This window comes from Phyllobates terribilis, unplaced genomic scaffold (genome assembly GCF_046119375.1).
Source record: "Phyllobates terribilis strain yellow unplaced genomic scaffold, ASM4611937v1 Scaffold_4__5_contigs__length_816908805, whole genome shotgun sequence".
Taxonomy (NCBI): Eukaryota; Metazoa; Chordata; class Amphibia; order Anura; family Dendrobatidae; genus Phyllobates; species Phyllobates terribilis.
Window position 1 is genome coordinate 772,164,348 of NW_027362764.1, and position 22,879 is coordinate 772,187,226.

At 47.9% G+C, this 22,879-nt stretch overlaps 1 protein-coding gene across 1 annotated transcript in view; it reads right to left on the reverse strand.

Annotated features, from left to right (window-relative positions):
* The window catches only part of FAM135B (family with sequence similarity 135 member B), a 337,247-nt gene that overhangs the window by 169,726 nt on the left and 144,642 nt on the right, over positions 1-22,879 (reverse strand). The window contains exons 2-3 of the mRNA XM_073679922.1: positions 15,791-15,886; positions 14,660-14,739 (exon numbers count right to left, since the gene is read on the reverse strand). Coding sequence (XP_073536023.1) covers positions 14,660-14,739; positions 15,791-15,867 — 157 coding nt within the window. The 5' untranslated portion in view covers positions 15,868-15,886. The remainder of the gene's footprint in view (positions 1-14,659; positions 14,740-15,790; positions 15,887-22,879) is intronic.

Sequence of the window (22,879 nt, forward strand, 5' to 3'; positions counted from 1 at the left end):
CCTCTGCTGGGTTCCTCCTTGGTGCACTGGCGTCGTATGCCGTCGTGCGACCCTGGTCGGATCGGGTGGATACCTAGTTACGCCGATCCAGGCATTCACTCTCCGGCACGGTCAAGTGGAATCACACGCACACGCCGCTCAGCCCGGGCGTGTGCATTACAGCATGCTCAGTCCATGGTTCCCGTTGAGCCCCACGGCCTTCGCTCTCTGAGACGTTTTCCAGCGAATACGTGCATTAAAAATAAATAAATAATTTTTTTTTCCCTCTAGCTGAGTTCCAGGCGAATTACGCACCCGTCCAGATGGATCTATCAGCTCTCATTCCTGAGGATCCGCCACGGTACTATGGGGATCCAAGACAGAGTCGTGCATTTGTGGAGCAATGCTTGCTACACTTCAAGTTCTACCCTCTTTGTTTTCCCACCGATTGGGTTAAGGTGGGATTCATTATGTCTAACCTAGCGGGTGATGCCTTGGAATGGATCAACCCCCTATGGGAAACACAGGATCCTATCGTGATGGACATAATGGCCTTCCTGGTGGCCTTTCTAATGGTCTTCGATGATCCTAACCCGGAGGCTCCTGCTGAAGCTTCACTTCCCAATATCCCGGAGCAGCCCCGATGGGTAATGTGTGTGGGTAGCGCAATAGTCCTCCAGCCCAATGAGACTACTGCCCACCCAGAATCCTCACAGGGTGACTACGCTCTCCGGAATACTTCTCCCAACCTCAAGAGGCAGTCCAGACGTGCTAGACGTAGAGGCAAGCCGTCACGCCAGGGTCTGTCCTCCCTGAGACCTCCTGACCCCAACCTTGAAGTCCCTACTGAAGCTTCATCTCCCTGTATCCCGGAGAAGCCCCAACGGATAATGTGCGTGGGTAGTGCACCAGTTCTCCTGCCCGAAGAGACTACTGCCCATCCAGACTCCACACAGGAGAACTTCCTGCACCCGGCATCAGATACTTCACCCACTTTAACCAGTGTGCATGTCCAAGGATGCTCCGAAGCTGTGATTACCTCCGAGTCTGTGCACCTCTACTACCTGGCGGAGGACCCCCTGTTGCCTCCTAAATCCTCCGGGATACCACTCGATGACAAATGGAAAGAGACTTCTCTACACCCGGTACTCGATACTTTGTCCGCTCCGTCCTGTGAGCCTGACAATGGGTACCCCCCCCAAAGTGGTAGTTACCCCCGAGTCTCTACACCCCTCCGACCAGGCGGAGGACCTCCTGTTGTCTCCAGAACCCTTCGGGGTGCTACCTGGTAGCGAAAGGACAGAGACTCTCCTATACTCTGTACCTGATACCTCGCTCGCTTCGTCCAGTGAGTCCAACCTAGTGTACTCCGAAGCAGAGGCTACTCCCGAGTCTCTACACCCCTTCGACCAGGTGGAGGACCTCCAGTTGTCTCCAGAACCCTTCGGGGTGCCACCTGGTGGTGAATGGACAGAGACTTTCCTATATCCTGGATCTGATACCTCACTTGCTTCGTCCAGTGAGTCCGACCTAGTGTACTCTGAAGCAGAGGTTAGCCATGAGTCTCCACACCCATCTGACCAGGCGGAGGACCTCCAGTTGTCTCCAGAACCATTCGGGGTGCCACCTGGTGGTGAATGGACAGAGACTTTCCTATACTCGGCACCCGATACCTCGCCTGCTTCGTCCAGTGAGTCCGACCTAGTGTACTCTGAAGCAGATGTTTTCCCCGAGCCTCTGCACTCTTCTGACCGAGCGGAGGACCTCCAGTTGTTTCCTGAATCCTCCGGGGTACCATCAGATAACAAAGAGACAGTGACTTTTTCTCACCCTGTACCTGATAACCCGTCTATTTCTTCCTGTGAGTTTGACAAGATGTACCTCGAAGCAGAGATTACCCCCAAGTCTCTGCTCCCCTCCAACCCGGTGGAGGACTTCCAGTTGTCTCCTGTACCCTCTGGGGTGCCACCCCACCTGAAAATATATGGAGAGAGACTTCCTTGTGTGCTGTTCCTGGTACTCCACCCATTTCGTCTATTGCTGAGGATGGCTGGATAGGAGGTAGCATCCTAGCTACTCAGAGGAGACCAGTTTTTCCTGTGGACAGTGGAAGTGATCTCCTTAAAGTGAAGGATTGGCCCTCGAATTCCCTGCGGAAGATTCTGGCAGGCCTGAAGAAGAGGGGGCGTAAGGGGGGGTACTGTAACATACCTGGCGGTGTCTTTGCATAGTGGTCCATCTCCCACTGTGCAAGAGCGCGCACTTGATCTCCAATCCTGAATGTCTCTCTGAATTCCCTCCATGCTGTCTGTTTGCTTCTCTTTCTGCTGCTTAAGGGCGGCGCCCGATCACTTCCTGCTTTTTGTACCTGCTGCAGGCACACCCCTTGTGCGTCCTCAGCCTATTGCTGTCTGTCACCTGGCATTTAACCCAGCTGCTCCAATTAACCCATGCCTGAGCATTGTGTTTCATTCAGTGTGGTCTTTCACTCTGAATGTGCCAGGTCCCCTTCTGTGTTCTCTTGTCTGCCTATCCTGGAGGCTGTATTTCCAGGCCTGTCTGAACACGCTCCTTGCCTGTTCGTTTCGCCTTCTAGGGGCTGCATTCCTAGACCCGCTCCTGTATCTAGTCTGTCCAGTCTGAACACGCTCCTAGCCTGTTCCTCCCGCCTTCTAGGGGCTGCATACCTAGACCCGCTCCTGTATCTTGCTGCTGTGTCTGTTCTTGTCTGTATACTCTTCTAGCCTGTTTTCTGTGTTTCTCTATGTCCGTACCTTTCCTTTTTCTGCAGAGTCTGAACTCGTACCTAACTCCTGCTCGTTGTCACTGTACTCCCGTTTGTGAGTTTGTGGTCCACTCGCTACTTCACAGCAAGTACCCTGTTGGGTATCTGGTTCTGCCTTTCCCTTCCTGTCTGTTCCGTGTGAACAGAGCCCTGTCCCCCCTGCTCTGCCTTGCTCACCGCTCCGGCGGTTCTAGCCTGCTCTGCTTTTGCTCACTGCTCCGGCGGTTCTAGCCTGCTCTGCCTTTGCTCACCGCTCCGGCGGTTCTAGCCTGCTCTCCCTTGGCTCACCGCTCCAGGCGGCCTCGTCCTGCTCTACTCTTGCTCACCGCTCCAGGCGGCCTTGTCCTGCTCTACTCTTGCTCACCGCTCCTGGCGGCCTCGTCCTGCTCTACTCTTGCTCACCGCTCCAGGCGGCCTCGTCTTGCTCTACTCTTGCTCACCGCTCCAGGCGGCCTCGTCCTGCTCTACTCTTGCTCACCGCTCCAGGCAGCCTCGTCCTGCTCTACTCTTGCTCACCGCTCCAGGCGACCTCATCCTGCTCTACTCTTGCTCACCGCTCCAGGCGGCCTCGTCCTGCTCTACTCTCGCTCACCGCTCTAGGCGGTCTCGTCTTGCCCTGCTCTCGCTCACCACTCTGGGCGGCCTTACTCTGCTGTGTTTGTCCGCCACATCTGTGGTTCTGTTCCTGAGTCCCAGTGTGTACTGGGTCCTATCCCGCCTGTGTTCCTACCTGCTAGTGCCTCCCTGTCTGCACTCTAGCCGTGCTTGCCTGTACCCCCCTGCCTGCATACCCACCTACCTGCATACCAGTCGTGCCTGCCTATACCCACCAGTCTGTGTGCCAGCCTAACCTGTCTGTTCCTGTATTCCCCTGTGTGGGTCAACAGCCATGTCCGGGGTCTGTCCTGGAGTAGCACCTGGTCCCTCTGCTGGGTTCCTCCTTGGTGCACTGGCGTCATATGCCGTCGTGCCACCCTGGTCGGATCGGGTGGATACCTAGTTACGCCGATCCAGGCATTCACTCTCCGGCACGGTCAAGTGGAATCACACGCACACGCCGCTCAGCCCGGGCGTGTGCATTACAGCATGCTCAGGCCATGGTTCCCGTTGAGCCCCACGGCCTTCGCTCTCTGAGACGTTTTCCAGCGAATACGTGCATTAAAAATAAATAAATAATTTTTTTTCCCTCTAGCTGAGTTCCAGGCGAATTACGCACCCGTCCAGATGGATCTATCAGCTCTCGTTCCTGAGGATCCGCCACGGTACTATGGGGATCCAAGACAGAGTCGTGCATTTGTGGAGCAATGCTTGCTACACTTCAAGTTCTACCCTCTTTGTTTTCCCACCGATTGGGTTAAGGTGGGATTCATTATGTCTAACCTAGCGGGTGATGCCTTGGAATGGATCAACCCCCTATGGGAAACACAGGATCCTATCGTCCTGGACATAATGGCCTTCCTGGTGGCCTTTCTAATGGTCTTCGATGATCCTAACCCGGAGGCTCCTGCTGAAGCTTCACTTCCCAATATCCCGGAGCAGCCCCGATGGGTAATGTGTGTGGGTAGCGCAATAGTCCTCCAGCCCAATGAGACTACTGCCCACCCAGAATCCTCACAGGGTGACTACGCTCTCCGGAATACTTCTCCCAACCTCAAGAGGCAGTCCAGACGTGCTAGACGTAGAGGCAAGCCGTCACGCCAGGGTCTGTCCTCCCTGAGACCTCCTGACCCCAACCTTGAAGTCCCTACTGAAGCTTCATCTCCCTGTATCCCAGAGAAGCTCCAACGGGTATCGTGCGTGGGTAGTGCACCAGTTCTCCTGCCCGAGGAGACTACTGCCCATCCAGACTCCACACAGGAGAACTTCCTGCACCCGGCATCAGATACTTCACCCACTTTAACCAGTGTGCATGTCCAAGGATGCTCCGAAGCTGTGATTACCTCCGAGTCTGTGCACCTCTACTACCTGGCGGAGGACCCCCTGTTGCCTCCTAAATCCTCCGGGATACCACTCGATGACAAATGGAAAGAGACTTCTCTACACCCGGTACTCGATACTTTGTCCGCTCCGTCCTGTGAGCCTGACAATGGGTACCCCCCCCCCCAAAGTGGTAGTTACCCCCGAGTCTCCACACCCCTCCGACCAGGCAGAGGACCTCCAGTTGTCTCCAGAACCCTTCGGGGTGCTACCTGGTAGTGAAAGGACAGAGACTCTCCTATACTCTGTACCTGATACCTCGCTCGCTTCGTTCAGTGAGTCCAACCTAGTGTACTCCGAAGCAGAGGCTACTCCCGAGTCTCTACACCCCTCCGACCAGGCGGAGGACCTCCAGTTGTCTCCAGAACCCTTCGGGGTGCCGCCTGGTGGTGAATGGAGAGAGACTTTCCTATATCCTGGATCTGATACCTCGCTTGCTTCGTCCAGTGAGTCCGACCTAGTGTACTCTGAAGCAGAGGTTACCCATGAGTCTCCACACCCATCTGACCAGGCGGAGGACCTCCAGTTGTCTCCAGAACCATTCGGGGTGCCACCTGGTGGTGAATGGACAGAGACTCTCCTATACTCGGCACCCGATACCTCGCCTGCTTCGTCCAGTGAGTCCGACCTAGTGTACTCTGAAGCAGATGTTTTCCCCAAGCCTCTGCACTCTTCTGACCGAGCGGAGGACCTCCAGTTGTTTCCTGAATCCTCCGGGGTACCATCAGATAACAAAGAGACAGTGACTTTTTCTCACCCTGTACCTGATAACCCGTCTATTTCTTCCTGTGAGTTTGACAAGATGTACCTCGAAGCAGAGATTACCCCCAAGTCTCTGCTCCCCTCCAACCCGGTGGAGGACTTCCAGTTGTCTCCTGTACCCTCTGGGGTGCCACCCCACCTGAAAATATATGGAGAGAGACTTCCTTGTGTGCTGTTCCTGGTACTCCACCCATTTCGTCTATTGCTGAGGATGGCTGGATAGGAGGTAGCATCCTAGCTACCCAGAGGAGACCAGTTATTCCGGTGGACAGTGGAAGTGATCTCCTTAAAGTGAAAGATTGGCCCTCGAATTCCCTGCGGAAGATTCTGGCAGGCCTGAAGAAGAGGGGGCGTAAGGGGGGGGGTACTGTAACATACCTGGCGGTGTCTTTGCATAGTGGTCCATCTCCCACTGTGCAAGAGCGCGCACTTGATCTCCAATCCTGAATGTCTCTCTGGCTTCCCTCCATGCTGTCTGTTTGCTTCTCTTTCTGCTGCTTAAGGGCGGCGCCCGATCACTTCCTGCTTTTTGTACCTGCTGCAGGCACACTCCTTGTGCGTCCTCAGCCTATTGCTGTCTGTCACCTGGTATTTAACCCAGCTGCTCCAATTAACCCATGCCTGAGCATTGTGTTTCATTCAGTGTGGTCTTTCACTCTGAATGTGCCAGGTCCCCTTCTGTGTTCTCTTGTCTGCCTATCCTGGAGGCTGTATTTCCAGGCCTGTCTGAACACGATCCTTGCCTGTTCGTTTCGCCTTCTAGGGGCTGCATTCCTAGACCCGCTCCTGTATCTAGTCTGTCCTGTCTGAACACGCTCCTAGCCTGTTCCTCCCGCCTTCTAGGGGCTGCATACCTAGACCCGCTCCTGTATCTTGCTGCTGTGTCTGTTCTTGTCTGTATACTCTTCTAGCCTGTTTTCTGTGTTTCTCTATGTCCGTACCTTTCCTTTTTCTGCAGAGTCTGAACTCGTACCTAACTCCTGCTTGTTGTCACTGTACTCCCGTTTGTGAGTTTGTGGTCCACTCGCTACGTCACAGCAAGTACCCTGTGGGTATCTGGTTCTGCCTTTCCGTTTCTGTCTGTTCCGTGTGAACAGAGCAATGTCCCCCCTGCTCTGCCTTGCTCACCGCTCTGGCGGTTCTAGCCTGCTCTGCCTTTGCTCACCGCTCCGGCGGTTCTAGCCTGCTCTGCCTTTGCTCACCGCTCCAGGCGGCCTCGTCCTGCTCTACTCTAGCTCACCGCTCCAGGCGGCCTCGTCCTGCTCTACTCTTGCTCACCGCTCCAGGCGGCCTCGTCCTGCTCTACTCTCGCTCACCGCTCTAGGCGGTCTCGTCTTGCCCTGCTCTCGCTCACCACTCTGGGCGGCCTTACTCTGCTGTGTTTGTCCGCCACATCTGTGGTTCTGTTCCTGAGTCCCAGTGTGTACTGGGTCCTATCCCGCCTGTGTTCCTACCTGCTAGTGCCACCCTGTCTGCACTCTAGCCGTGCTTGCCTGTACCCCCCTGCCTGCATACCCGCCTATGTGCATACCAGTCGTGCCTGCCTATACCCACCAGTCAGTGTGCCAGCCTAACCTGTCTGTTCCTGTATTCCCCTGTGTGGGTCAACAGCCGTGTCCGGGGTCTGTCCTGGAGTAGCACCTGGTCCCTCTGCTCGGTTCCTCCTTGGTGCACTGGCGTCGTATGCCGTCGTGCCACCCTGGTCGGATCGGGTGGATACCTAGTTACGCCCCTCCAGGCATTCACTCTCCGGCACGGTCCAGTGGAATCACACGCACACGCCGCTCAGCCCGGGCGTGTGCATTACAGGCATTATATGGGGTGGAAGTGGCATCCTGCATGGGGCATTATATGGGAGGGTGACATCCTGCATTGGGCATTGTATGGGAGAGGGAGAGGTGACATCCTACATGGGGCATTATATGGGGGGAAGTGACATCCTGCATGGGGAATTATATGGGGGGGTAACATCCTGCATAAAGCATTATATGGGGGGAGTGACATACTGCATGGGGCATTATATGGGGTGGGAAGTAACACCCTGCATGGAGCATTATATGGGGGGGAGGTGACATCCTGCATGGGGCATTATATGGGGAAAGTGACATCCTGCATGAGGCATTATATGGGGGGAGTGACATCCAGTATGGGGCATTATATGGAGGGAAGTGACATCCTGCATGGGGCATTATATGGGGTGAAGAGGTGACATCCTTCATGGGGCATTATATGGGGGAAGTGACATCCTGTATGTGGCATTATATGGGGGGGTGACATCCTGCATGTGGCATTATATGGGGGGAAGTGATATCCTGCATGAGGCATTATATGGGGGGTGACATCCTGCATTGCATGGGGCATTATATGGGGGGAAGTGGCATCCTGCATGGGGCATTATATGGGGGGGTGACATCCTGCATGGGGCATTATATGGGAGGGGGAGAGGTGACATCCTGCATGGGGCATTATATGGGGGGGACGTGACAACCTGCATGGGGAATTATATGGTGGGGATGTGACATCCTGCATGGGGAATTATATGGGGGGAATTGACATCCTGCATGAGGCATTATATAGGGGGAGGTGACATCCTGCGTGGGGCTGTTACGCACACGCCCAAACTGAGTGGCGTGAGCATGATTAGTGATCCCACTGTACCATGAACCGAGGAGTGCCTGGAGGGGCGTAACTAACTATCAACTCGGTCCGACCAAGGTCACGCGGCGGCTCAGTCAACTCCGTGAACCAGGGAGGAACTGAGCAGGGGGACCAAGTGCTACTCCAGGTCAGACCCCGGTCAGAGCTGTTGACCCACACCAGGGAATGCAGGAATAGGCAGGTTAGGCTGGCATACAGACAGGTGGATACTGGCAGGCACGGCTGGCATGCAGACAGGCGGTTACTGGCAGATAGGAACGCAGGCAGGATAGGGACCAGTACAGACTGGGACACAGGAACGGAGCCGCAGGTGCGGTAGACAAGCAGAGCAGAGCAAAACCCGCAGATGCGGTAGACAAGCAGAGCAAAGCCAAACCCGCAGATGCGGTAGACAAGCAGAGCAGAGCAAAACCCGCAGATGTGGAAGACAAGCAGAGCAGAGCAAAATACGCAGGTGCGGTAGACAAGCAGAGCAGAGCAAAACCCGCAGGTGCGGTAGACAAGCAGAGCAGAGTAAAACCCACAGATGCGGTAGACAAGCAGAGCAGAGCAAAACCCGCAGATGCAGTAGACAAGCAGAGCAGAGCAAAACCCGCAGGTGCGGTAGACAAGCAGAGCAGAGCAAAACCCGCAGGTGCTGTAGTCAAGCAGAGCAGAGCAAAGCCCGCAGGTGCGGTAAAGAAGCAGAGCAGAGCAAAACAGCAGGTGTGGTGGACAAGCAAAGCAGAGCAAAGCTGCAGGTGCGGTAGACAAGCAGAGCAGAGCAAAACCGCAGGTGCGGTAGACAAGCAGAGCAGAGCAAAACCCACAGGTGCTGTAGTCAAGCAGAGCAAAGCCCGCAGATGCGGTAAAGAAGCAGAGCAGAGCAAAACCGCAGGTGCGGTGGACAAGCAGAGCAGAGCAAAACCGCAGGTGCAGTAGACAAGCAGAGCAGAGCAAAACACGCAGGTGCAGTAGACAAGCAGAGCAGAGCAAAACCGCAGGTGCGGTAGACAAGCAGAGCAGAGCAAAACTCGCAGGTGCGGTAGACAAGCAGAGCAGAGTAAAACCAGCAGGTGCGGTAGACAAGCAGAGCCGAGCAAAACCCGCAGGTGCGGTAGACAAGCAGAGCAGAGCATTCAAGCAGATGCGGTAGACAAGCAGAGCAGAGCAAAACCCTCAGGTGCGCTAGTCAAGCAGAGCAGAGCAAAACCCACAGGTGCAGTAGACAAGCAGAGCAGAGCAAAACCCGCAGGTGCGGTAGACAAGCAGAGCAGAGCAAAACCCGCAGGTGAGGTAGACAAGCAGAGCAGAGCAAAACCGCAGGTGCGGTAGACAAGCAGAGCAGAGCATTCAAGCAGATGCGGTAGACAAGCAGAGCAGAGCAAAACCCTCAGGTGCGCTAGTCAAGCACAGCAGAGCAAAACCCGCAGGTGCAGTAGACAAGCAGAGCAGAGCAAAACCCGCAGGTGCGGTAGACAAGCAGAGCAGAGCAAAACCCGCAGGTGAGGTAGACAAGCAGAGCAGAGCAAAACCGCAGGTGCGGTAGACAAGCAGAGCAGAGCATTCAAGCAGATGCGGTAGACAAGCAGAGCAGAGCAAAACCCTCAGGTGCGCTAGTCAAGCAGAGCAGAGCAAAACCCGCAGGTGCAGTAGACAAGCAGAGCAGAGCAAAACCCGCAGGTGCGGTAGACAAGCAGAGCAGAGCAAAACCCGCAGGTGAGGTAGACAAGCAGAGCAGAGCAAAAACCGCAGAAGCGGTAGACAAGCAGAGCAGAGCAAAACCCGCAAATGCGGTAGATAGGACAGGGCTCTGTTCACATGGAACAGACTGGAAAACACAAGAAGATAGCTGGAACACAGGAGTTAGATACGGAGGAAGGGAAACCGAATGAGCAGAACCAGATACACACAAGGTACTTGCAATGAAGTAGCGAGTGGACACAAAACTCACAAACAGAGACAACGAGTTGGAGTTAGGTGCAGGTTCAGATACTGCAGGAAAAGGGAAAGGTACAGACATAGAGAAAAACAGGTAATGGGCTAGGACACAGTTCAGACAGAAACTGAACCAAGAATTAGATACAGGAGCAAGCCTGGGAACTCAGCCCCCAGGGTGGCGGAGACAGACTAGAAGTCACAGATACAGGTAGCAGGCCTGGGTATACAGCCCCCAGAGGCGGAAACAGACAAGATACAGGACAGGACTTGGCAACTCAGTTGCACAGAACAAACTGAATGAAAGTGTTGCTCAGGCACCCTCTACTGGGCAGAGGGGGTTCAAGCATCTGACGCGCCCCCTGGGCCGTGGGGGGGGGAATACCCGGAGTCAGGCCTTCTGTAGATGTCGGGGGTTGTAGTCACCGTGGCGGTGACCCGGTCCGTTCCCAGGGTGGTCAAACCAGGGGTAGTCTATTTGTGTGATGTTTTTTGTAAGGTTAATGTCCGACTACGCCACCTGTGGATTGCGGTTATGAGGAACCGCCGCTGCGGAGCAGACTGCTGAAGCTGATGGTGTGTGCAGCTAGATGATGTGACTCCCCACAGGAGAATTGTAGCTTCAGGGCAGCGGGAGTGGATGATGGTGGTTGTGCAGGGCGTCCCAGTATAGTTAGTGCTGGCGCGGTAAGAAACACGGAGACAAGGTGTTGCAGTCTCAGGGTCTTTGCTCACAGTTGTTAATCCACATTACTTCAGCTGATCATAACTTCCCACGCCGCGCTGCATCCACCAAGTGAGGGGCCCGGCCAACTCTCAGGTAGCTTTAGAGTACTTGTCAGGACCCCCCTTCATGTGTCCTTTCTCTGGCCTTCTCGTGCCTCACACCTTACAATGCATATGTCCGGCTTCCTCGGGCCTTGACGGGCGACGTGGGCTCCGTCCCCTGAGCCCTATGTGGCCGCCTTCCTTACGTGGGATGTGAGTGGCCGGTCGCACATGTAATGCCACAGACTCCGGTGACTAGCTGAGCATGGTTTCTGCCTCTACTAGTTAAGGGATCCGGTTCCCTGTTTTGGCCTGCCCCCCCTACCTCCTGGCAGCGGCGGGCGTACGGGTGGCGTTCTGCACGGCCCGTACCCCTAGGGTCCCTTCGGTGTTCCCTGTTTCTGGAGCCGTCCTGCTCCCTCTCCTCTCCTTCAGGTCCAGGCCTCCTGACTAGGCCTGCCTGCGGAGCAGAGCTCGTACAGAGCCTCTGCTCCCTGACTGTACTGAACTGAATTCCTAAACTGACTTACCTAACTCAAGATGGCTACTCTCTTTTATATCTACTATGTGCTCCCCTTAACTACTTCCTCCACCCACACCCACTACATGGTTCCCCTAACTAGGTGGTTCCCCCCACTCCAGCCAGGGATCAGGGACAGTTGTGCTCTCCCTTAGGAGCATTGTCGCCCTGTGCCCCGGAAATGTGGTGTAGTGAATGCAGTGTAAGGGTCCTGAGCCATACTCCTTCCTTACCCGAGAGTGAGGTATCACACCCCTGGGTGAGATGCAATACCTCTGTGGCAACCGAACCCTCAGGGGCGCCACACATCCAGTGACTCACAGCAATAGGCTGGGGAGGCACTAGGAGTGCGCACACAGTAACTATAAGAATCCGGCAGTAGCCGCACCGCCGCCCTAAGCAATCAGACAAGAGACACACCAGGTACTGGGGCAAAGTGTGCAGCCTAGATTGATAGGTAAGATGGCGGTCTTGCATGGTGGGAGGTGGTAAGCCATGCCAGCACGCCACCAGGGATGTTACAGGGGCATTATATGGGGGGGTAAGTGACATCCTGCATGGGGTGGTATATGGGGGGGTGACATACTGCATGGGGCTTTATATGAGGGGGTAAGTGACATCCTGCAGGGGTATTATGTGGGGGGGAACAGCATGCATCGGGCATTATATTGGGGCCAGTATCCTGTATGGAGCATTATAAGGGGGCCAGTATCCTGTATGGAGCATTATATGGGGGCTAGTATCCTGTATGGAGCGTTATACGAGAACCAGTATTCTGTATGGAGCATTATTGGTGGCTCATAATACTGTATGGCGTACTATACTGTCCGGTCTGCACTGTGCGCTGCGAGGATTCGCCGGCTTCTGAGCTATTGTAGAATTTACAATAGATATCGCTCATGTAATGTAAGAAGTGAAAACTTCGGCATTGTACTATATATATATTTTCTTCGGTATCTGTGCATCATGAATCATGTATGTGTTAAAGGGGCCCACTGAGACTCTTTCGCCCGGGCCAAAAAAACCTGGAGCCGGTCCTGGTGAGGGTGACAATGAGTTTAACAGGCGGCCATGAGAGGTGGTGAGTTCTTCTTCCATGGAAGCCTTCAAACATGGGCTGGACAGACATGTGTCTGAGATGGTTTAGTGAATCCTTCTTTGAGCAGGGGATGGTCATGATGACCCTGGAGGTCCCCTCCAACTCTACCATTCTATGATTCTATGATCCTATTGTAAGAAGGGGACGCAATTGCCTTTATCTTTCTTTCTGCAATCCAATCAAACGCTGTGACTGATAATGATGTAAGAAACAAATGTACATACACATGTGAATATTACAAGCCGCCGGCATTACATGCAAGCCGAGGAGATTGAAACATGCATGGCACTGGGGGGATTTAGGGCTGATCAGCTGAACTATTGTCCATCCAACAGCTTTTATGACAAACATTGGGGAACAAGGTCGGCAAGGAAGGCACTCCTTCTGAAAACACTATCATGGGAATTACGAGACCTTGCCCGACCCTAGACTTCATCGCCCATCTAGGAACTTTTCAACAGTTAGCATCTGATAGACTATGAGTTTCTGAATATTACATCAGAGTCCATCCACCGCGAACGTCTTTTCAGAGATTGCACTTTGAGCTTTGATTGCTCAAGTGAGGCATAAACTGATTAAATGTACGACTGGCACGTCGATGATAATCCATCAGTATCTGGCCCATCTCCAAGCACTGCATAAGCATATTGCATTTATGGACAGCATGTGTTTATCTAAGTCCTGCTGCAACAAAAAGGTCTGCGAGGACAATTACATCACCAGGGTACTATGTCATATGTTTTATAAAGCACGACTTTATTCTGCTATTTTTTCCTTTTTTTAACCAGTTATAAATAAATTAAAAGAAAATTTGATCATTAAATGCGACTGAGACTTGTCAGAAGGTGCCATCGTTGGGTATACGTGCTCCACTAGTCACTAGAACAAAGAGGCTGTTGTACCTTTTCTCTAAGCACCATGCCCTGACTGTGACACAGATGTTTGGATTTCTCAGTCTGTGGTTGAAATCTCCTATTCATTGCAATGATACTATAATGTGAATATGGTCCCATTGCAGGGACCATATTGGGCTGGCCTTCGGTTCCTTTTGTGGTTCCTTATCTTGTCCCCAGTAATGCGTGCTGTCATACATGGATGCACACATCGCAGCACCTTTTCTCTAAGCACCATCCCCATTACCTTCTGACTATGATACTGATGTTTAGATTTCTAAGTCTGTGGTCGAAATCTTCCATTGGCTACAAATATACCATTATGTGAATATGGACCTCTTGCAATAATTGGGAGATGTCTAAGCAGGGCTGGCTGGCCTTTCTTTGGATGATGTCATTTACCGTTCCTTTTTTTTTGCCCCCATTATAATGTGTGCTACCATACAATTTACAAGTAACCATGAAACACTTCCGTTCAGATGTCTGAATCACAAGGCTTTACAGCGCTGAAAAATAGCATATTGGAGAGTCTCCTTTTTTTTTAGATATCCGAAAGAAAAAGAGGCTCTGTTTGCTTTTTTAAATAATATGAAATGAAAGAGGGCAAAATGGTAGTATAATGTGGCCCCTATGGGTGTCTTAATATGGCTTAGTATAAAATAAAGCAGTTACACAGCACAAGGCCTAAGGTTTATCCTTTATGTTCTCAACATCTCCCTGTTAATCTGAACAGCACACCAAGTGGTAAAACACGGTATTGCAATTACAAAGAAATAATTGTATCATGTATAGAAGTGTCTACTATTAGCTTTGCACAAATTTTAGTTAATACCTCAATTTCTTATGAATCAAGTTCAATACGTTAATTTATCACAACATGCTAGGAAAAAAACCTTGACAGTCTGCAATACACATCAAAACCACTGGGAGGACACACATAGACACATGTAGAGTATACATTTCCCAAAAGAGTATAGTGGAATCAAATTATTTTTGTAAAGCTGATCATCCTCAGAATGCTGCCCATATACTGTTATCTCATATGATCCTACATATTTGATTTCAGCTTATATTTATATATAGTTTTATACACATCTGCAATACACATCAAAACCACTGAGAGGCCACATGGGTACATGTAGAATATACATTTCCCGACAGAGTATCATGAAATCAAGTTCTTTTTGTAAGGCTGATCATCTTATATCACTCGCCATGCTGCCCATATACTGATATCTCATGCAATCCTACATAATAAATTACAGATTATAGTTATATACAGCTTTTGTATTTCACAGTACCTGTTTGACCTACAAGTGAGGCCATCAGTTTGTGAGGAGTTCTTGATGATACTTTTAATGTAGCTCTTACATGATAATATCTGTGTAAGAAATAGGATTTTTTAGATGTTTAAAGTAATAAAAAAATAGCAAGTAATGAAAAATCATCAAGATTTATAGTCGTATTCTCAAGTTATTAATTTGCTTTCATTATTTAGACTTGCTTTTTCTATCAGCTGTCAGTCTCCTGCAATGAGAGCTTTTATCTTTCATAGTGTACAGCTGGGTTGCATGGAGTTCAGCCACAAGGCCTATCCAGACCGTGGTCAAGTGTGTACAGTAGTTACATTCCAAGGGAGGGGTTAACTCCTAACATACCAGTCAGTTTTCTCCAGCCCATTGAGTTCTATACAACAATTAGCTGACCTTCTCCCTCTCAACCTCTGACAAGCTACTGTTAATGTTATTAATTTTGCAAAAGCATCAGCCTCCAATATTAGCAGCTTTCAGACCAGTTCTCCTAATCATGGATCTCACTGTCCTGAGGTATGTATTGTTTTTTCAAATGTTCTGTTATCTATATGTGTAAATATATTGATAGCAGTGAACACTCCAGAGCAAGCCATTGATAGCTGAATATGTTACAGCAGACCTTGTGCTGAGCATTATAGTTCTCCTAATACTACAGCTCTGCTAAGCACCATATCTGTCACTCAAGGAGGAAAGCCCGCCCTGCCTGAAATCAGGAAGTAGGGAGACTAAAAGGAGACTGCAAAGCTCTGAGCTGCTCAAGAGACAACTTGAGAATACCCCTATAATGATATCAAAGTTATTAATTTGAGCTGATACCATACAGTATATATTTAGGAAGATGGATAGATAGAAAGACAGACAGATAGATAGATAGATAGATAGATAGATAGATAGATAGATAGATAGATAATAGATAGATAGACTTGAAAGTGATAGATAAGCATATAGATCTTGTAAATAGATACAGTACATTATTGAGGCGAAAGATCATTCTTTACAGTGAAGATATCAACAATAAAATAATCTATAGAACATATAAATTAGTTAATACTGTGCCAGGAGCATATCTAGTAAAAAATAGTGCTCCAGCAAGTAATCATGAATAAAAACAGCACTTACCCTCTCTGGAATAGGTCAACATTGTGGAATTTGTGAAGCTCTACCGAAAATTCTAACGTCCCCTGTACTTCAGACATTGTATTTTCAGGTCATCACCTATATAAAAAAAAGTCACATTTTTGGTTCAGTAAAAAACCTGTGAAATATATAAGTAACTTATAGGGCTCTTGTCATATGGCTCCATATGCCCATCCAGTTCTCCAGGTAAGTAGATGTTTGGTTGCGTCCACACTTAGCTTTACACAAAAACTTATAAGATAGCCACATTTTTAAGTAACTTTTCAGATTAAACTGTCGTGTGTATACATGAGGAAGAGCACTATTTCTGGCCATTACATAACTTGTATCCTGCATTTTCACCATTTTTCACTTCTGCAAGTAGTATCACTGATTTGCAATCCGCTGGGAGCTGGGGCGAGGAGACTAGCTACAGTGATCTCTGCTATACACAGCACAGCGCACTGAGAGGTTTTCCTGTTTTTTTTTTTTTCTTTTTTTAGCACACAGACACAAGCAGCAGCACCAGTAGGGAGGGAATTATACAGCACTGGTGTTAATATTAATCTAACTCTGTGGTGAGGTAAAAGACTTGTTAGAAAGCTCGACATGATCTTTCTATGTCTCCCTCTGCCTGTTTTCTCTCTCTGCTCCTCACTTACCCTCCTCCATCCACCAGCACACTGCTGTCTGTCTTATCTAAGCAAAATGGATTATATGGAGATGGAGATATTTTTTTCAGACTGGATGATGAGTTCTGGAGGTGGGGGGAGAGGAAGAACTGTCTGAGAAGTGGGCAAGGAAGCTTATTTCTCAGATAAGATATACAACCCCAATTCCAAAAAAAGTTGGGATGTATATTTTATAACAGCAGTACATAGAACAAATCAGAAGTTGAACGTTGGACATTTTAACATTTCATTTGAAAAAAATAACAAATTTAGACATTGATGGCAGCGACACAACTCAAAAAAGTTGTGCCCGGGCCGTGTCCACCATTGTACCTGGGCCGTGTCCACCATTGTGCCCGGGCCGTGTCCACCATTGTACGTGGGCCGTGTCCACCATTGTCCCCGGGCCGTGTCCACCATTGTGCCTGGGCCGTGTCCACCATTGTGCCCGGGCCGTGTCCACCATTGTCCCCAGGCCGTGTCCACCATTGTGCCTGGGCCGTGTCCACCATTGTGCCCGGGCCGTGTCCACCATTGTGCCCGGGCCGTGTCCACTCTTGTGAAGCATCCGCTCTTCTTTTTAAAGCAAAGCAGTCTGTAAACACCTGGGAAGTGAGGAGACCATTGTTGGAGTTTTGGGAGAGAAACGTTGTCCTATTCTTGTCTGATATCAGGTTCTTGTTGCTTAACAACAGTCCAGGGTCTTTGCCGGATTTTTTGTTTTCATAATGCACCAAATGTTTGTGGTTTCAATAAAGAATTTCACATTTTGTTTCCTCGGACCAGAGAACAGTTCCCCATATTGCATTGGTCCACAATAAATGAGCTTTGGCCCAGAGAAGACGGCAGCATTTTTGGATTGTGTTGATATTTGGCTTCTTTGCATGATGGAGCTATACTTGCATTTTTGGACCGTATGGCGAACTGTGAACACAGTCAATGATTTCTAGACATATTCCTGAGCCCACGTGATGATTTTCAAGAACGAATCATGTCTGTGTATAATGCAGAGCCACTTGAGGACCCATAGTCCATAAGCATCCAATATTGACCATTGGCCTTGTCCCTTATGCTCATGGATTTCTCCAGAATATCTGAATCCTTTGATGATATTATGTTCTGTAGATGGAGGATATTCAAAGTTTTTGCAATTTTACATTGAGAAACATTTTTCTGAGGTCCCACAATTTTTAGATCCAGTTGTTCACAGATCGGTGACTTCCGACCATCTTTGCTTCTGGGAGACTCTGCCTCTCTAACATGTTCTTTTTATATACAATCATGTGGCTTAGCTGAATATTGACCCTCCAGCTTTTTTATTAGTGTAACTTACTTTTCCAGCCTTTTGGTAAACCCTGTCCCAAATTTTCTGAGATGTGTCGCTGCCATCAATTTCTAAATTAGGTAATTTTTTTCAAAAGAAAAAGAAAAATCTCCAATGTTCACATTTCGATCTGTTCTATGTTCTGTTGTGAATAAACTATGGCTATAAGAGACTTACAAATCATTGCATTCTTGATTTCTTTACTTTTAACACAACATATCCTGAGAGAGAATTGCAAAATGATCTATATTTTTTAAAGTCAGTCATCTTGCACCACTCATACTGAGATAGGTCATGGCTTGTATTGATCAACCTCAGAATCTGCAAATGTACGGCTATCTATTAAATGACCCATTTTTTTCTGATTGTATGTGCACTTAAATTTGATTAAAAAGGGATGCTATTTAGACAATGTATGGTAGTAGGACACTGTATTACAGCACTTCATATAGCAGGAACCAAAATAAGGTAAGGTACAGCGACATAATGTAAAACCAGCTATGGGTGCAACAAGATGAAGTATACCTATTTAGAAATGCATGAAGCAATATAAATAATGTATTGAAATAAGTGGATATTCAAAACTATATATAAGTAAACCTACAAAAAAAAAGTTTATAGCCACAAAAAAAAAATAATCTAAAAAAATTTTTTTATTGATACGTACAAATATAAAAATTCTACATTAAAAACACAGGGGGCAATTACACAAAAGAAAGAAATTTCATTACAAAGTGTGGGCATGAATATAATACGGATGGTCAATATTAAATTGTCTAAAAATTGAAAATGGCTGCATGCAAGATACTGTATATAGCATTAAGAAAAAGTTTGAAAAAATGTGCTGGGTCTACACAAGGTAAATCAAAAAGTGGTATCAGTCAAACAGATAATAAAACTTCAATGTACATATAATGATACAAATATACCACGAGTAAAGGAGACAAACTGACACAGAAGTAAAACAGCCCAGCACTCCGACATACGTATTGCCGTCGCTTTATCAAGGAGTATACAAGTATACCTATGTGGATGTAATGTAAAGACCAACTGTGGACTGTCTACTGGATTGCTGCTCAAAAGTTTTTGGTTTGTACCGGACTGTCAGTGTCCGGTGCTAAATGCCGAACACGAACTCCGCAGCAATGTTCAAAGTTCTGGGGGAAGTCCGGGAGGAGAGAGAAAGAGGAAGAGAGAGCGATAGGTAGAATTTTCCTAGCTGAAAAGTTCAGGTTCTCATTGTTTTCACTGGGGTTTGGGTACTGGTTCAAGTTCCGGTACAGTTTTGGTACCCGAATCGAACTTTGGAATAAAGTTCTGGTCAGGTACCAGAATTCGAACTTTCACTGGTCTGTTCATCCCTACTTATTAATTACTGATCAATATGGCACTATTATATAACAAAGAAGTATGTTATATAAGAACATCTGAACATGAGTCGGAGTTGCATGTCTACTAAAGAGCATATTTAAAAAAAGAAAACAATTTCTAAGCCTCTGTCTGCACCTGTTTCAGGATTTCCAAGTAGAACAAAAAGTACAACACATTGCACGATCCATACCACTGGAGCTCACTAAATAGCAGTGACTTAAAATGGACTCTGTTGGGTTTTCTAATGGTTTCCATCATTTTTATGGTAATATAATAAATCTTCTGGAATAGTCAATGGAAGCCTGTGTTAACCGTGAAAAACAGTTGACTGGGGATAATTTTTTTAGAGGTTCACTGAGTATATACTTCTAATCTCCAATAATGAAGAGTGATCGTGCATGTACCGTCACTTCTCTACCTGAAGAACTTCCATCAATCTGGCTTAGCGGTTCTCCAGAAGCAAAAAATGAGATAGTTCAAGTGTAATCTGGCTTTTGGGGTGGACTGGACGTTAACACTGAGTTATCTTGACCAAAAAAGTTCTTAAAGACCATAAAAATGTAACATCATGTATTCAGGGGTCTTTTGTAACCCCATCAGGGAAGCAGACTCAGCAACTCAAGTGACCCATCCAGTGATGTACAGTGAAGGAAATAATTATTTGATCCCTTGCTGATTTTGTAAGTTTGTACACTGACAAAGACATGAACAGTCTATAATTTTAAGACTAGGGTAATTTTAACATTGAGAGATAGAATATCCCCCCAAAAAATCAAGAAAATCGCATTGTGTGAATTAGATACATTTATTTGCATTTTGCAGTGAGAAATAAGTATTGGATCCCTCTGGCAAACAACACTTAATACTTGGTGGCAAAACCCTAATTGGCAAGCACAGCAGTCAGATGTTTTTTGTAGTTGATGATGAGGGTGGCGCACATGTCAGGAGGAATTTTGGTCCACTCCTCTTTGCAGCTTCAACTCCGTCCATAAGTTTTCTATGGAATTAAGGTCTGAAGACTGGCTAGGCCACTCCATGACCTTAATGTGTTTCTTTTTGAGCCACTCCTTTGTTGCATTGGCTGTATGTTTTGGGTCATTGTCTTGCTGGAAGACCCAGCCATGACCCATTTTTAATGTCCTGGCAGAGGGAAGGAGGTTGTCACTCATGATTTTATGGTACATAGCTCCATTCATTCTCCCATTAATGGAGTGAAGTAGTCCTGTGCCCTTAGCAGAGAAACACCCCCAAAACATAATATTTCCACCTCCATGCTTAACAGTGGGGATGGTGTTCTTTGGATCATAGGCAGCATTTCTCTTCCTCCAAACACAGAGAGTTGAGTTAATGCCAAAGAGCTCAATTTTTGTCTCATCTGACCACAGCACCTTCTACCAGGTGTTCATTGGCAAACTTCAGATTGGCCTGCACATGTGCCTTCTTGAGCAGGGGGACCTTGCGGGCACTGCAGGATTTTAAACCTTTAAGGCGTAATGTGTTACCAATGGTTTTCTTGGTGATTGTGATCCCAGCTGCCTTGAGATCATTAACAAGTTCCCCCCGTGTAGTTTTAGGCTGCTCTCTCACCTTCCTCATGATGAAGGATACCCCACGAGGTGGGACTTTGCATGGTGCCCCAGATCGATGTCGATTGACAGTCATTTTGTATTTCACCCATTTTCTTACTATTGCACCAACAGTTGTCTCCTTCTCACCCAGCGTCTTACTTGTGGTTTTGTGGCCCATTCCAGCTTTGTGCAGGTCTATGATCTTGTTCCTGACATCCTTAAAAAGCTCTTTGGTCTTGCCCATGTTGTAGAGGTTAGAGTCTGACTGATTAATTGAGTCTGTGGACAGGAGTCTTTTATACAGGTGACTATGTAACATACCTGTCTTTAATGCAGGTAATGAGCTGATTAGGAGCGTCTAATTGGTCTGTAGGAGCCAGAACTCATAATGGTTTGTAGGGGATCAAATACTTATTTCTCACTGCAAAATGCAAATAAATTTATCTAATTTATACAATGTGATTTTCTTGAGTTTTTTTGGGATATTCTATCTTTCAATGTTAAAATTAACCTACCCTTAAAATTATAGACTGTTCATGTCTTTGTCAGTGGGCAAACTTATAAAAACAGCAAGGGATCAAATACTTATTTCCTTCCATGTACATAGTTCAGAATGAATTCCCCCATTCATTATGTATCACACAAGGTGAGGCAAAGACTAAGTGCACAACGATGGGAAGAGGGGGAGGAAGCCCAAACACTAGGGAAAGGGGGAGTGGAGACCCCTAGACAGATCTGATAACATTCTAACTGCCCCAACATTCCAAAATAGGTTCCGCACCGAGCAGGAAACCTAATCCCTGACTGCCCTTAATGATAGGCCCTAGATAGGGAGGGGACGGGGTGAACACTAGTCAGCCCCCACTGCAACTAAAGACAAACAGGTAAAAAGACAAAGGAAAACACTTAGCTTGAGATGACACCAGAGACATCACGCCAACTATCCTCCAAGGGAACTCCAAGAAGACATTGGCCGAATACTAGTACTTCAGAACAGGACAGAGGAAAATAGAGCTATCACCAGCAAGTCTCTGGAGAGACTGAAGGTATTTAAACATCCAACAAGGGTGTGTCAATTAGCAGGCAAAGGTGGAGGTAACTGCTAAGTCCTAGAAGGAGAAGGATATCACTAAACTACAGGAATGAAAAGATCAAGAAGGTGCCTGTAGAGCCAAGGGCAATGACCTTCTACAGCTTGATCCAGAATGACTGTCTGTCACATCTGACACACCCGTGATATTAAGGCACAAGGTTTTGCCACCAAGGACAAAAGGGTCTCATGTTTGCTTCCACCTTCTTCTCCGTTCATAATCCATGACCTAATGACCAACCCATGTGTTTTCTAACAGGTTCCTCCAAAGATGGGAGTGCTGCATAGAATACTGCTGTCTAATAGAAAATAGGATGAGATTAACAAGGGCTCAGACAGCCCCAATGGGCCCTATTGCTGTCACATTAGTGACTGTTATGATAAATCTGCCATTGTTCTTAACGTTTTTCAACTTTAAGGTACAGTTTAAGATCACCATGAATATACAAGACTGTAAATGAATGGAATACAAGTGGAAAAAAATGGAAAATCAAGAAAAAGAAACCGGCAAGGAGATTATAATTTTTGAGTCGGACCCCCATTTCTAGGTCTGCTATGGGGCCCCAGGTTTACTAGGGATGAGCAGACCCGTGAAGGTTAAAGGACTAAAGTTTGGATCTGGTACCAGAACTGTATCCGAACTTCACCCAGAACCCGAACCCTAATGAAAACAATGGGGACCCGAACTTTGGAACTGGAAAAAAAATCTTTCTCGGAACTCTGAACATTGCACCGGACACTAACTGTCCGGTACAAACCCTGAACCTTTAAGTTCAGGTTCGCTCATCTCTAATTGTTAACTCTCTGGTCCTACTAACAATAATTCCTCTATGTAAAAGTAGGAAAAGTTCTGCAACAAAATGTAAAATGGTATGTAGGTTTATTTGATGCAATTTTTTGCCCTTTTTGGGAGTAACATGAAGCAAATTTAATGCAGCTTCCATTTTCTATGTAAAAGGAAAAAACACGAGGGATGAATTTTGGTAGAATATGTGCCAAAGATTGTCTTCCATGCCTTACACCATACTTGGGCTTGCTTAAAACACTTTAAAAGCCACAAATAGCTAT